We start from the raw sequence: 15627 nt of genomic DNA, 5'->3' as shown, positions 1-15627 counted from the left end.
GGTATTGCTCTCAGAAATCGTTGCCAAAAGATAAATTGCCTTAACACTTGCAAACCATTGGTGTAGGTTAGAAAAACCATCTCTATAGGTTGTTTTGGCATTTTTTTTGACAAAAAAAAAATCATCAGTATAGGACAAACCCCAATATTTTCGATTTTGGAAAAAAAACGTAAAATAAATTAAAAAATGTTAATAAATTTGTTTTCGCATTTTTTAAAATTTTATCTGCATATTTTTTAACATCATACAGATAACTAATGGACAAATAACAACCACTACCAAACCCGATGTACCAAAGCCAGGGTATACATCTTTGGTGGGCAAAGCCCACACTAGAACCGGTCCAACCCCCAATTTGAACCGGATGTTGTTGAATTTTCGGTCTTTGCGAACAAAAGGATGGGCTTTTTAACTTTTGAGGCAAAAACTAGCCTTAGCCATTAAGTATGTTGAACATATTTATTACATGTATACATATTAACATTGTAAATATATATTTTGGTTGTATATATATTCACATTTATACATGAATATGCGTATACAAACATCCCCAACATATAAATATATCTATAATTTTAGACTGGGCATTATTGAATAACAGCACCAAATCCTGAGTGCATCAAATTACAGCACAAGCAGGCCACCGGTCTTTAAATTGGGGATGACATTGGGATTTCTTCATAGTCGACCCTTCAGCCCAAATTTTAGGGTCGACCTCGGGTTGACTACCAACTCCACCCAAGACGTTCGATTTGCGTTCATAATCAAATTGTTTATATAAGTTCCTGGTTCTTTCGAATAACCCCACAAAATCATCAACATAGTTTAATAAAATCCTTTAGTATAGCCAAAAAACATCGTCCGCAAAGTTTACAAAACAATTATTATAGCATCTAAAATTGTATGTATAAGTACATAGTTTGTAGGTATAACCCTCAAAAGTCATTTGACTGGCCCTATAAAACCATTGGTATAGCCCTAAGTTCCGTGCGTACGGTACCCAAAACCGTTAATAGGGAAATGGAAACCACAGGTATTGCTCCCTATCCATTGGTATTGTTCCCGGAAACCATCTCCAAAAGATAAGTTGCCACAACACTTGGAAACCATCGGTATAGGTTTGCAAAAATCATCGATATAAGTTGTTTTGCCATTTTTTTTGAAAAAAATCAGAAAAAATTTGTGAGTATAGGACAAACACAAATATTTAGGATTTTGGAAAAAAAATTAAAATAATTTAAAAAATATTAAGAAAAATATTTTCGCATTTTCAAAAATTTTATTATCATAAATTTTCACATTATACAGATAACTAATGGACAAATAATGGCTAGTGCAAAACCTAATGTACCAAAGCCAGAGTATGCATCTTTGGTGGGCAAGGCCCATATTAGAACCGGTCCAACCCCCTTTTTGTACCTGATGTTGTTGAATTTTCATTCTTTGCAAACAAAATGTTGGTCATTTTATTTTTCTGAGCTGAAAAAGGGCCTTAGACGTTAAGTATTCTGAACATATATATATTACATGTTACATATTAACTTTGTAAATATATATTTTAGTAGTATACATATTTACATAAATATTTGAATTTGTGTATACAAACTTTCCTAACATACATATATGTTTATATAGGTTCTCGGTTCATTCGTATAACCCCAGAAATTCGTCAATATAGTTTAATAAAATCATTTGGTATAGCCCAAAAACATCGCCCGCATAGTTTACAAAACAATTATTATATCCTCTAAAATTGTATGTATAAGTACATACTTTGTAGGTATAACCCTCAAAAGTCATTTGAGTGCCCTATAAAACCATCGGATATAGCCCCAAATTCCATACGTATCGTACCCAAAACCATTAATAGAGAAATGGAAACCATAGGTATTTTCTCTATCCATTGGTATTGTTCACAGAAATCATTGCCAAAAGATAAATTGCCTTAACACTTGGAAACCGTCGGTATAGGTTAGAAAAACCATCTCTATAGGTTGTTTTCGCATTTTTTTTGACAAAAATCACAAAAAATCATCAGTATAGAACAAACCCAAATATTTTGGATTTTGGAAAAAAGTAAAATAATTTAAAAAATGTTAAGAAATTTTTTTCGCATTTTTTATAATTTTATCTGCATAAATTTTCACATTATATAAATAACTAATGGACAAATAACAACGACTACCAAACCTGATGTACCAAAGCCAGGGTATACAACTTTGGTGAGCAAAGCCCATACTAGAACCGGTCCAACCCCCAATTTGAACCGGATGTTGTTGAATTTTCGGTCTTTGCGAACAAAAAATTGGGCTTTTTAATTTTTGATACGAAAAAGGGCCTTAGCCATTAAGTATGCTGAACATATTTATTACATGTTTACATATTAACATTGTAAATACATATTTTGGTTGTATATATATTCACATTTGTACATGAATATGCGTATACAAACTTCCCCAACATATAAATATATGTTTAATTTTAGAGTGGGCATTATTGAATAACAGCACCAAGTCCTTAGTGCATCAAATTACAGCGCAAGAAGGTCACCGGTCTTTAAATTGGGGATGACATTGGGATTTGATCATAGTCGGCCCTTCAGCCCAAATTTTAGGGTCGAGCTCGGGTTGACTATGAACTCCGCTCAAGACATTCGATTTGCGTTCATAATCAAATTGTTTATATAAGTTCCTGGTTCTTTCGAATAACCCCACAAAATCATCAACATAGTTTAATAAAATCCTTTAGTATAGCCAAAAAACATCGTCCTTAAAGTTTACAAAACAATTATTATAGCCTCTAAAATTGTATGTATAAGTACATAATTGGTAGGTATAACCCTCAAAAGTCGTTTGACTGGCCCTATAAAATCATTGGTATAGCCCTAAATTCCGTACGTACGGTACCCAAAACCATTAATAGAGAAATGGAAACCACAGGTATTGCCTCCCTATCCATTGGTATTTTTCCCGGAAACCATCTCTAAAAGATAAGTTGCCGCAACAATTTTTGCCATTTTTTTGACAAAAATCCAAAAAAAAAAAAAACCGTTAGTATAGGACAAACCCAAATATTTAGGATTTTGGAAAAGAAGTAAAATAATTAAAAAAATTATTTTCGCATTTTCAAAAATTTTATTATGATAAATTTTCACATTATACAGATAACTAACGGACAAATAACGGCGAGTGCATCTTTGGTGGGCAAAGCCAATATTAGAACTGGTCCAACCCCCTTTTTGTACCTGATGTTGTTGAATTTTTGTTCTTTGCAAACAAAATGTTGGTCATTTTAATTTTTTGATCTGAAAAAGGGCCTTAGACGTTAAGTATTTTGAAAATATATATTACATGTTACATATTAACTTTGTCAATATATATTTTAGTAGTATACATCTTTACATAAATACTTGAATTTGTGTATACAAACTTTCCTAACATACATATATGTGTATAATTTTAGAGTGGGCATTATTGAATAACTGCACCAAATCCCATGTGCATCAAATTACATCGCAAGCAAGCCACCAGTCTTAAAATAGGGAATGACATCGGGATTTGTTTGTATTCGTTCCTTCAGCCCAAATTTTGGGTCGGGCTCGGGTTGATTATAAACTCCGTCCAAGATGTTAAATTTGCGCTCATAATCAAATTGTCATATAAGTTCCCCATTCATTCGTATAACTCGTCAATATCATCGATATAGTTTAAAAAAAACCCTTTTGGTATAACCCACAAACATCATCCACATAGTTTACAAAACAATTATTATATATTCTAAAATTGTATTTATAGGTCCTTACTTTGTAGGTATAACCCTCAAAATTCGTTTGAGTGCCCTATAAAACCATCGCTATACCCGTAAATTCCGTACATACTATACCCAAAGCCATTATTAAAAAAATGGAAACCATAGGTATACTCCCTATCCATTGGTATTGTTCCCAGAAACCGTTGCCAAAAGATAAATTGCCTTAACACTTGGAAACTGTCGGTATAGGTTAGAAAACCTGTCGGTATAGGTTAGAAAAAACCGTCGTTATAGGTTGTTTTGGCATTTTTTTTGACAAAAATAAAAAAAAACCGTCCGTATAGGACAAACCCAAATATTTAGGATATTGGAAAAAAGTAAATTAATTTAAAAAATATTCAAAATTTGTTTTCGCATTTTTAAATATTTTATCTTCATAAAATTTCAAATTATACAGATAACTAATGGACAAATAACAACGAGTACCAAACCTGATGTACCAAAGCCGGGGTATGCATCTTTGGTGGGCAAAGCCCATACTAGAACCTGTCCAACCCCCAATTTGAACCGGATGTTGTTGATTTTTCTGTCTTTGCGACAAAAAGCTGGGCTTTTTAATTTTTTGAGCCGAAAAAGGGCCTTAGCCATTAAGTTTGTTGAACATATTTATTACATGTATACATATTAACTTTGTAAATATATATTTTTGTTGTATATATATTTATATTTATACATGAATATGCGTATACAAACTTCCCTAACATACATATATATATATATATATATAATTATAGAGTGGGCATTGTTGAATAACCGCACCAAATCCCGAATGCATCAAATTACAACGCAAGCAGCCCACCAGTATTTAAATTGGGGATGACATCGGGATTTGTTCGTACTCGGCCCTTCAGCCCAAATTTTAGGGTCAAGCTTGGGTTGACTATAAACTCCGCCCAAGACGTTCGATTTGCGCTCATAATCAAATTGTTTATATTAGTTCCTGGTTCATTGATATAACCCCACAAAATCGTCAACATAGTTTAATAAAACCCTTTAGTATAGCCCAAAAACATCGTCCGCATAATTTACGAAACAATTATTATAGCTTCTAAAATTGTATGTATAAGTACAAAGTTTGTAGGTTTAACCCTCAAAAGTCATTTGAATGGCCCTATAAAACCATTGGTAGTGCCCTAAACTCCGTACGTACGGTATCCAAAACCGTTAATAGAGAAATGGAAACCATAGGTATTGCTCCCTATCCGTTGGTATTGTTCCCGGAAACTGTCTCCAAAAGATAAGTTGCCGCAACATTTGGAAACCGTCGGTATAGTTTTGCAAAAATCATCGATATAAGTTGTTTTGCCATTTTTTTGATAAAATTCAGAAAAAACCGTTAGTATAGGACAAACCCAAATATTTAGGATTTTGGAAAAAAAGTAAAGTAAATGAAAAATTATTAAGAAAATTGTTTTCGCATTTTCAAAAATTTTATCTGCATAAATTTTCACATTATACAGATAACAAATTGACAAATAACGGCAAGTGCAAAACCTAATGTACCAAAGCCAGGGTATGCATCTTTGGTGGGAAAAGCCCATATTAGAACTGGTCCAACCCCCTTTTTGTACCAGATGTTGTTGAATTTTCATTCTTTGCAAACAAAATGATGGTCATTTTAATTTTTTGAGCTGAAAAAGGGCCTTAGACGTTAAGTATTCTAAACATATATATTACATGTTACATATTAACTTTGTAAATATATATTTTAGTAGTATACATATTTACATAAATACTTGAATTTGTATATACAAACTTTCCTAACATACATATATGTGTATAATTTTAGAGTGAGTGTTATTGAATAACTGCACCAAATCCCAAGTGCATCAAATTACAAGGCAAGCAGGCCACCAGTCTTAAAATAGGGAATGACATCGGGATTTGTTTGTACTCGTTCCTTCAGCCCAAATTTTAGGTCGGGCTCGGGTTGACTATAAACTCCACCCAAGATGTTAAATTTGCGCTCTTAATCAAACTGTCATATAAATTCCCCATTTATATTCTCCCAATCCATTGGTCTTGTTTCTAGAAACCGATACCAAAAGATAAATTGCCTTAACACTTGGAAACCGTCGGTATAAGTTAGCAAAAACCGTCTCTATAGGTTGTTTTGGCATTTTTTTTGACAAAAATAAGAAAAACCGTCAGTATAGGACAAACCCAAATATTTAGGATTTTGGTAAAAAGTAAAGTAATTTAAAAAAAATTCAAAATTATTTTCACATTTTCAAAAATTTTATCTGCACAAATTTTCAATTTATACAGATAACTAATGGACAAATAACAATGAGTACCAAACCTGATGTACCAAAGCCAGGGTATGCATCTTTGGTGGGCAAAGCCCATAGTAGAACTGTCCAACCCCCAATTTGAACTGGATGTTGTTGAATTTTCGGTCTTTGGGACAAAAAAATTGGGCTTTTTAAATTTTTGAGCTAAAAAAGGGCCTTAGCCATTATGTATGCTGAACATATTTATTACATGTATACATATTAACTTTGTAAGTATATATTTTGGTTGTGATATGAAATTAATTATAGCCGATTGAAGACAATCAAGAATCAGCAAGAATGCAAATCAGAGGGTGAGGTGTGCGCATGCTACACATCATTTTTATTGTTGTATACATGGTTTTAATGATGTTTTGCAATGGTTCTTACCCTATTTGAGTAGAATTTCAAGAAACTAGGAGTTTGGGACAATCTAGGGTGAAGAGAGCATACTTTGGCCCATCAAGAAGAAAAGCCCAGCTGAATTTCTGATAGAGATATAGGAATTATTGCTCATAGATAGAGTGGGTTGTGCTCGAGAAAGGCTGCTCATAAAATTAGTGTTTCGCCAACCCAAGACTGAATTCACTTTGGTTGGGCTGCTTAATGATTTAATTGCTAAATCGGTTTTGCTAGTTTCTTGCATGTAATAATTCTTCTCATCATTAAATGTGGTATGATCCAAAACTGCTTAGGGTAGTTTGCTAATTAGGAATTGGGGTTTTTCTTTGTTTATTATTTCGGTTTATCAGATAACAAAAGGTTGATTCAGTACTAGTAGTTGTTGGATCAATCCTCGTGGGAACGATACTCTACTCATCATTATATTAATTGATCGGCTAGTGCACTTGCTAGTGTCTTCTAAGCGCATCAAGTTTTTGGCGCCGTTGCCGGGGATTATCACAACAATATTAGAAACCATCAACTGATGTTAATCTGATTTTAATTTTGTACATTATGTTTATGATACTTGTGTATTAGTCTCTTTATGACTTTGACTTGTACAGTTTATGACACGCAGAAGTGAAAAGGAGAGCATCACCTACTATCCCGAGATTGAACAAATTCTCTGTCATTGCCTTAGAGCTTCTAAGCAAAGGAGAGCTGAAAGTGCAGAGATGGCCGAACAAAGGACCACGATGGATTATGCCAAACCAACCCTCACCGGGGCAGCCTCGAGCATTGTGAGACCAGCAATAGCTGCTAATAACTTCAAGATCAAACCAGCAATCATTCAGATGATCCAGAACACAGTTTAGTTTTGTGGCTTAGCTCATGAAGATCCAAACACTCACATCGCCAACTTCTTGGAAATATGTGACACATTCAAGCACAATGGGGTTAGTGATGATGCGGTGAGGCTCAGATTGTTTCCGTTCTCGTTGAAGGACAAGGCTAAGACTTGGCTGAACTCTCTACCAGCTGGATCGATTGCTACTTGGGATGAAATGGCCAACTGCTTCCTATCCAAGTATTTCCCTCCATCCAAGATAGCAAAGATGAGGAATGATATCACCACCTTCTTTCAGCAGGACGGAGAGTCATTGTATGAGTCATGGGAGCGTTACAAAGAGTTACTAAGGAAGATCCCTCATCATGGACTTCATGTATGGCTGCAAGTTCAAACATTTTATAATGGGTTGACCGAAGCCAATAAGACTATTATGGATGCTATAGCTAGGGGATCCATTAATAACAAGACCCCTGAAGTTGCCCATGCACTCATTGAGGAGATGGCTGCAAACAACTACCAATGGCATTCCGAGAGAGCCCAAGTTAGGAGACAGCCAGGACTTCATAATGTAGACACCTATACAGCACTATCTACACAAATTGGTGAAACCCTTTCCCCAAAATTTCAATCAACCAGAGAAGAAATCCAATCTAGAGGAGTTGATGACCAAGTTCATTGATAGTGCAGAAATGAGATTTCAGAACCAAGAAGCATCGATCAATAACTTGGAAACTCAACTGGGGCAGTTGGCACAGATGATATCTTCTAGAGTTCAAGGCGCTTTACCTAGCAACACCGAAGCAAATCTAAGTGAGCAGGTGCAAGCCATTACCTTGAGGAGTGGTAAGGAGCTGCAAGAGGTGGAGAAGAAGGCAAAGTGAGCGCAACCCTAGAAACCGAAAAGAAGGAGGAAGAGCAATCTGATTCAAAGAAAGAGAAAAGTCAATAGCCGCAAGTACCATTTCCAAATAGGCTAAAGCAATACAAATTGGAAAAGGAATTCGGTAAGTTTCTTGAAATTTTTAAGAGTTTGCATATTAACATTCCTTTTACAGATGCTTTAGCTCAGATGCCACACTATGCAAAGTTCTCGAAGGAGATATTGGCAAACAAAAGGAAACTGGGAGACGTTGCTACAGTTGCACTGAATGAAGAATGCTCAGCAATCCTCCTCAACAAGCTGCCTCAGAAACTGAAAGATCCATGGAGTTTCACTATTCCTTGCACTATAGGCAGTTTGAAAATTAATAAGGCATTGTGTGATTTAGGAGCTAGTATAAATTTGATGTCATATTTGGTTTTTAAGAAATTAGGGTTGGGTGAACCCCAACCCACTAGAGTTGCATTGCAATTAGCTGATAGGTCCATCAAGCATCCTAGGGGAATCATAGAAGATGTGCTTGTTAAGGTTGACAAATTCATGTTTCTAGTGGATTTCATAATGTTAGACATGGAAGAGGATGTTGATGTTCAACTTATCCTAGGGCGACCCTTCCTAGCTACAAGAAAGGCAACAGTTGATGTCCAAAAAGGACAACTCAGCCTTATGATTCAAGATGAGGAAGTAACTTTTAAAATGTCTGATGCTATAAAGCATGCATCTTCTAGTGATGATTCATGTCGTATGATAGATGTCATTGATTATGCGGTTGGTGGATGTTTTCAGGTCAACGGTCAGCACCTCAAACCATATACAGCAAATGGAGCATTGCCTACCCCACCAACTGTGTACCTAGATGTTCATTGATCCCACTGGAATGTCGAGCTTCAATCGAAAAACAAGCGCTTATTAGGAGGCAACCCAATGCTGATGAGTAGTTTTTTTTTTATTTATTTGTTTTTCTCTTTTTCTCTTTTTTGTATCATTTGAGTTTTTAGGGTGTTAATTTTGTAAATTGTTGATCCCTCCTAGTGTTTCTCATTCTCTACTTCTAGTTTCTTGTGATCTTAGCAGCTAGAGGGTCCAAACGAATGAGCCATTCCAGATTCCATAATGCTCTTCAGGGAAGTTCTTTAAACCCCTTGAAATGCTTGAAGTCCCATAGCTCACATTGCTGAATTCATCCTTGCGTTTTCTCTATATGAACATTGAGGACAATGCTCATGATAAGTGTGGGGGAGGCTATAGCTGTGCACCTCAATCACCCCAATACATGAATGCATTGATAGGCTGCATAAACTGGAAATTCCCTCAAGATTATTGTTGTTTATAAGGTGAATTCCAAGAGGGAATACGATGAAGTCAAAGGAAATCATTGTAAGTTCTAGAATGTGTTCCTGTGAATTATCCAATTTTATCACAATACATGAGGATGATGAAGTTGAATAGGACTTTCATCATGACCAGCACCAACTCTACTCGTGTGTATAGTGCGCTTGGTTGAAATCTTAATGATCATTCGAGCTATTAATGCACATCTGAACTGTTAATGCATGAATTTCAACAATTGCAAAAGAAAAAAAAAAGAGAGAGAAAAGAGAAGAAGGAAGGACAAAGTCCGAATTACTCCGTTGTCATGAACTGAATAGTAAGACTAATGGTTCATGATATGAGTTCAGTCCTAACTCCGTTATTCCAAGTTGAATAGTAAAACTAGCAACTGGGAATATGAATATTGTTATCTGCCTCTAGCCTGTGACCCGTGTGAGATGGAGCATAAAATGCACTCACACCAAAGAAAAAAAAAAGAGAAATAAAAGAAAGAAAAGAATTCGGTGACGCCTGAGGTTCAAAGGGACAAAAACATAGTTGGAAATTCAATTTAATGCAATGACAGGATTTGAGACCAAGCTCGAGGTGATGGTTAACTATGGCGGTCAAGGAGCTGCTATACATATTGAATAGAATTGAGTGCTGGAGCATGAAGAATCTCATGCTCTCCCTTCCTTTGTTTTCATGTATGTGGTAAGAGTGGCCAATCATGGGGACGAATCATAATGTTTATGTAGGTTTCTCGACCACTTAATGTATTCTCATCCTAAAATTCATTCGGTAGATGGTAATAGTCTAGGGAATGATCAGTTTATGGGTAATATCTTTCCTTGAGGACAAACAAAAGCTTAAGTGTGGGGCAGTTTGATGTGTGCGCATGCTACACATCATTTTTATTGTTGTATACATGGTTTTAATGATGTTTTGCAATGGTTCTTACCCTATTTGAGCAGAATTTCAGGAAACTAGGAGTTTGGGACAATCTAGGGTGAAGAGAGCATACTTCGCCCCATCAAGAAGAAAAGCCCAGTTGAAACCCCATGGGAAGCACTAAAGCCACCAAGGAGAGAGGTCCAACTGCAGCCCACTAAGGCCACCATGGTTCGTTTGACATTTATTCATACCTGAATTGATGACCTTCGAATTCTTTGTTCTTAATGCATCTATGGTGATTAAATTTCTGATAAAGATATAGGAATTATTGCTCATACATAGAGTGGGTTGTGCTCGAGAGAGGCTGCTCATAAAATTAGGGTTTTGCCAACTCAAGACTGAATTCACTTCGGTTGGGCTGCTTAAAGATTTAATTGCTAAACCGGTTTTGCTAGTTTCTTGTATGCAGTAATTATTCTCATCATTAAATGTGGTCTGATCCGAAACTGCTTAGGGTAGTTTGCTAATTAAGAATTAGGGTTTTTCTTTGTTTATTATTTCGGTTTATCAGATAACAAAAGGCTGATTCAGTACTAGTAGTTGTTGGATCAGTCCTCGTGGGAATGATACTCTACTCATCATTATATTACTTGATCGGCTAGTGCACTTGCTAGTGTCTTCTAAGCGCATCAGAGGGTTGTACATGTGATTTCACACCCGGAAAACAAAGGGTTAATCGCAGATAGTGAAATCGTTATTTGCAATCGCAGATTGTAATTTCTCAAACTACAAAAGGTCTTCTCTTCCTTTATAAACTCCAACAAGTCCTCAGATTTGAAAAAAATAGAAATAACTATTTTTCTATTAATTGCATCGCATTAAATCCTATACATTTTGTCTTAAAATAAAAAAATTACTTATAGACAAAAACGAATAGAATAAAATTTGCAGGGTGCACAAATCTTGCCACCTTTAAAGAATTCAATCTCCATCACATGACAGCCCAAGAATTCAAGAAACAATTATAGAACCATTCCATAAACATTAAAGAATAATAAAAAATTAATTTCATATCTACAAGGCCATAACTGAGAACAAATTTCTCAGAAAGACATTAAACTTGCGCAAATCGGGTAGAACAATTTTTGCCCATTTGCACAGGTTTAGATCTAGTCCAGATTTGGTTCAAGACTTGAACTTGGCTCTGATACCACTGAAGGGATGGGATATTCATCGTATGGATGGCCAAAACATGTAGGGTGGCTCTGCAAAATTTCAAAAATTTATTTCTCCCATTCGGGAATCGTATTCCCTAATTTAGAAAAAACTACATTTTTCAAGGATCTTTCTTGAAACAAACTAGACCAAATCTGAAACCAAGATTAGGGAGAGGAATATCTAATATGGAATCCATGAAAAAAGCTCCTCCTAATGTAGGTGTTCACACCCAAAGAGGGTACCAAATCCTTCCTCTACTAAAGATGACACAGCTTAGGGTGAGGCAAGATTAGCTAGTGGATTCTTCAGCAAGAATCCCATTAGATCAGATGACTCCAATCGACCCTTCACTTACACCTCAACCATTAGATTAGACACAACCATCAGACTCGGGACATCCCAAAACACTTACCCGTGAAATTTGAACTCAAGATTCCTTCGTTCACTCATCCATCAAACAAAGAATCTATTTTAAATATTCTCGCACCCACAACCCATATCCACTTGATCCGAACACATCTAAAGCAATCAAAAATTTCCAATCACTCCAGAATACCAAAAAACCCCTACATATGAAATTCCATCCCAAAACACCTTCATTTACCCTCAATCAAACCAAGATTCTATTTCAACGTTTTAGAATGACCAAATTACAAATCTGTCTGATCCGGGCCCAATTGGCCCAATCTGATTTTACCAATCATCTCAGACTACCCAAAAACCCTACCTTGAGAAATTTCACCCAAAACTTCCTTATTTTCCCCTTCGTCACACAAAGATTCTATTTTAAGCCTTCAAATTAACTGAGTCGAACCCTTTCCAGATCTACCCAATCCAGGCCCAGTTGGGCCAATCTGACCCCACCAATCAACTTAGAATGTCCAAAAACCCCACACACAAAAAGATTTCATTAACCCTTCCACCCAAAAAGATTCAATTTTGGCTAATCCTCCTAGCCCACACACGCAAACCCTTTCTCTGCATTCAGATCTGTCTCAACCCTCCATTTCCTGACCCAAGAACCACCCACCATTGAACCAGAATCCCTGGTTTAACCCCTGGACCTGGTTTGACCTGAATGTCCCAAAATTACAAAAATACCCCTAATTTTCTTAAAAATTATAAAACTACCCCTGCGCCCTACTAAACCAAACCCATGTTCTCATTTGTGAGGGAGACACTATTCATTTGATTCCTCTTCTTCCCAGTTCGAACCCAGACACTATTCATCTCCCCCTTTGTTCGAACCCAACAAGGCGGCAGCGGTGAACCCAGATCGACTTCCATCTCCGGCCTTCCTCACCCACTCTCTTCTCCTTCTCCCCCTCCCCACATTTCTCTTTCTCCCTCCATTTTTCATCACCGCCGCTGCAACTGGCAATCGGTAGATCTGAACTCCGCTCCGAGTCCGATCTCACCTTCCTCCAATTCCTTCCACCCTCTTATTCTCCGATCGTTCTCATGTGCTCTCCACCTCTCTCACTATCTTCTCTCTTGACGGTGAGTCACTGTTCACCTTCTCCTCAGTCGAAAATAGGGGAGTTGCAGCGACGAGTTTCTCCCCTTTACTCCCACTCGAATCCACTGGAAACCCTACCATTTCAATTGTTTTTTCTCCTTCATTCATTTTGTTTCATCCCACATCTTTTTTTCTACCATCTTGATCCCCAGTCAACCCTCAGTAACTTCATCTTCACCGTTGGCAGATGCAGAGCCTTTGGTAGCAAAAATGATCAAATTAAGTGTGGATCATCTGAGGCATCATCTTCTCATCGTCCTTCCGATCGTAATCAGCGTTTCTGTTACCCTTTTTTGAAAGCAAATCCTCCGAAACAAGGGAATCACCTGTTATGTGGTCCAAACCCAAGCTAAATATCAACCCAGGTCAATTTCATTCTCGATATTTCTTCCGATTTATATTTCTTTTCTTTTCTTCTTTTTTTTTTTTTTTTGTTGCGTTCTTCTGTATAGTCGGCAATTGGGTGATTGTCGAAGCCGGTGGGTAAGCTTCGGTTGAACCTGTCTCTGTGTAACTTTGGCACCAATCCATTTCCGTCGGATCCTGTAGACTCTTGATCTCAACCCAGCCCCCACTATGAACCTCTGTTATTTTATTTTATCGGTTTTGTTTTCTGTTTAGATTTTTTTATTATGAATTCATTTTGAATCTGTTAAGATAGCATGTTTATCTTTTCTCCTTCGTTTTGAACTTTGAACTTTGAAAGTCTCCTGTATAAGATTATTGCTTATCTGAAGTTCTATTTGTTTAGCTAATGATAAATTAATTTGTGTATTGTGTTCTTGCCTTTTTTTACTTAAAATTAGTAATTGTTCAGATTCAAAGACATTATTTTAGTTTGCTTATTATACGTGCCTAGAATTTAGGAAATTAAAAAAAGAAGAAGAAGAAGTATAAGAAATGAATAAAATTAAAAAATAAAGATAGAAAGTTAAAGAGGGTAATAATGAATGCGATCAAGTTTAGCTTAACAGATAGGGAATTTTGCATAGGGAGTGATAAATAAAAGATGAGATAGTGAAGTGGGGAGTGGTAAGAAGGGTGATAAAATAGGAAAAAAGAATAGATGAAAAATAGCAACAAGAGAATTTCGGATAGATGAGAGGAGGATCCTGTGAATAATTAGTAAATAGATATATAAATAGGGTTTCATAGAATAGGAAACTTATATAAATGGATGAATAATAAGTTAAACAAAAGACAAAAAAAAAATAATAAATAACAAAAAAGTAATAAATACCTCTTGTTGATTCGTTCTTGCATTTTGCTTTTTGAAATTAGTATGTTGTTGATTATTTATATATTAGTGTTTCGTGTTCATGCTTGTTTAGAATACCATGTGGGCCCTACCTATTGGACCTAGGAGAGGGGTGCTTAACCCCTTCCCTCTCCCATCAGTCTTATTCAAACTGGTTTTGTTAGTGCCTTGGGTCTTAGAGTCACTATTGAACCAAAATATTTTTGATGCCATTCTAGGAGGTCCCATCACCTCCATTTCCATAACTGATGGGTGGCGACTCCATTTCTAGCCCAAGTGGTAAGTGAGCCATTTTTTGATGCTCACATTAAGGTCAAGCCCCTCCAACGACAAAGCTTCATTGTTCTTGCCCTTCAGCTAGCTTTGCCACATAGCACTGTTGGATGGCTTGCTGGTTCTCATGAACGACTCCGACGCTATGCTTGGTGGAAAACTTCATGGCGAGGTGGTAGGAGGAGATGGTTGCCTTTAGTTCGTAAAGCGTCGACCCTCTGGTGATAGCATTGTAGGGGAAGCTTATCCTCACGACTAGGAACTCAGTCATCCTCGTCACTTGCCGAGGCTCTGTCCTTATTGTGTGGGGTAGGGTGATCTTTCTCTCTGACCTGACAACATTCCTAGAGAAGCCGACGAGTGGCACCTCGGCCGGTTGAAGGCATTCTGGCGCTAGCTTCATCTTCTCAATAGGATCATAAAAGAGGATGTTTGTTGATGAGTCATTGTCGACCAGTAAATTCTTCACCATATAGTTGGCGATGGTCATCGACACCACTAACGCATTGTTATGGGAGACCACACCCCCTTCAACTCCTCGTCCGTGAAGGTGAGGGCATCATTCTACTTTAGCTTCTTAGGAGTTAGCCCCTGGATGTTAAGCTGCCTAGTGTAGGCCTTGCAGGCTGAGGCCGAGGCGCCACCTGAGGCTAAGCCCCTAGTGATGACATCAATGACTTTGGCCAATTGCTACGACCGTTGTTGCTGCTGTGAGGATGAGGCATCGGTGTCATCTCCCACGTATTCCTTCAGATGACCACGGCAGATGAGGGAGTCGATCTTGTTCTCGAGGTCATAACAGTCCTCAGTGTCCTGGCCAGTGCTGCGGTGGTACTTGTAGTATTACTTGGGATTATCCCTCTTGGGGTTCCTCTTCATCTTCTCCAATCAATTCATATATTCCTCCTTCCCTACTTGCATGAGGATTTGCATTCAGGTGGAGTTGAGTGGTGTGTA

The 15627-nt window shown here is 37.0% G+C and overlaps 1 protein-coding gene and 1 non-coding gene across 2 annotated transcripts; one reads left to right on the top strand and one right to left on the bottom strand.

The window, feature by feature from the left end:
* Positions 1-7579: 7579 nt before the first annotated feature.
* Positions 7580-7686, bottom strand: LOC148791017 (small nucleolar RNA R71). Its single transcript, XR_016078046.1, has one exon. It is a non-coding gene; the product is annotated as a small nucleolar RNA R71 (small nucleolar RNA).
* Positions 7687-8006: 320 nt separating this feature from the next.
* LOC104590358 (uncharacterized) lies at positions 8007-9064 on the top strand. The gene is made up of 2 exons (XM_010248992.1): positions 8007-8160; positions 8373-9064. The coding sequence occupies exons 1-2, from the start codon at positions 8007-8009 to the stop codon at positions 9062-9064; spliced, it is 846 nt and encodes a 281-aa protein (XP_010247294.1).
* Positions 9065-15627: the final 6563 nt, after the last annotated feature.

The sequence above is a fragment of the Nelumbo nucifera genome, chromosome 6, assembly GCF_055504915.1.
Source record: "Nelumbo nucifera cultivar China Antique chromosome 6, China Antique-T2T, whole genome shotgun sequence".
NCBI classification, from domain to species: domain Eukaryota; kingdom Viridiplantae; phylum Streptophyta; class Magnoliopsida; order Proteales; family Nelumbonaceae; genus Nelumbo; species Nelumbo nucifera.
This window is presented reverse-complemented; position numbering and strand designations above follow the sequence as displayed.

What these genes read in the sequence shown, in the direction of transcription:
- LOC104590358 (XM_010248992.1), top strand. Translation starts at nt 8,007, where the DNA reads ATGAGATTTCAGAACCAAGAAGCATCGATCAATAACTTGGAAACTCAA. An exon ending in AGCCATTACCTTGAGGAGTG is followed by an intron (nt 8,161 to 8,372) that starts GTAAGGAGCTGC and finishes TTCCTTTTACAG; the next exon opens with ATGCTTTAGCTCAGATGCCA.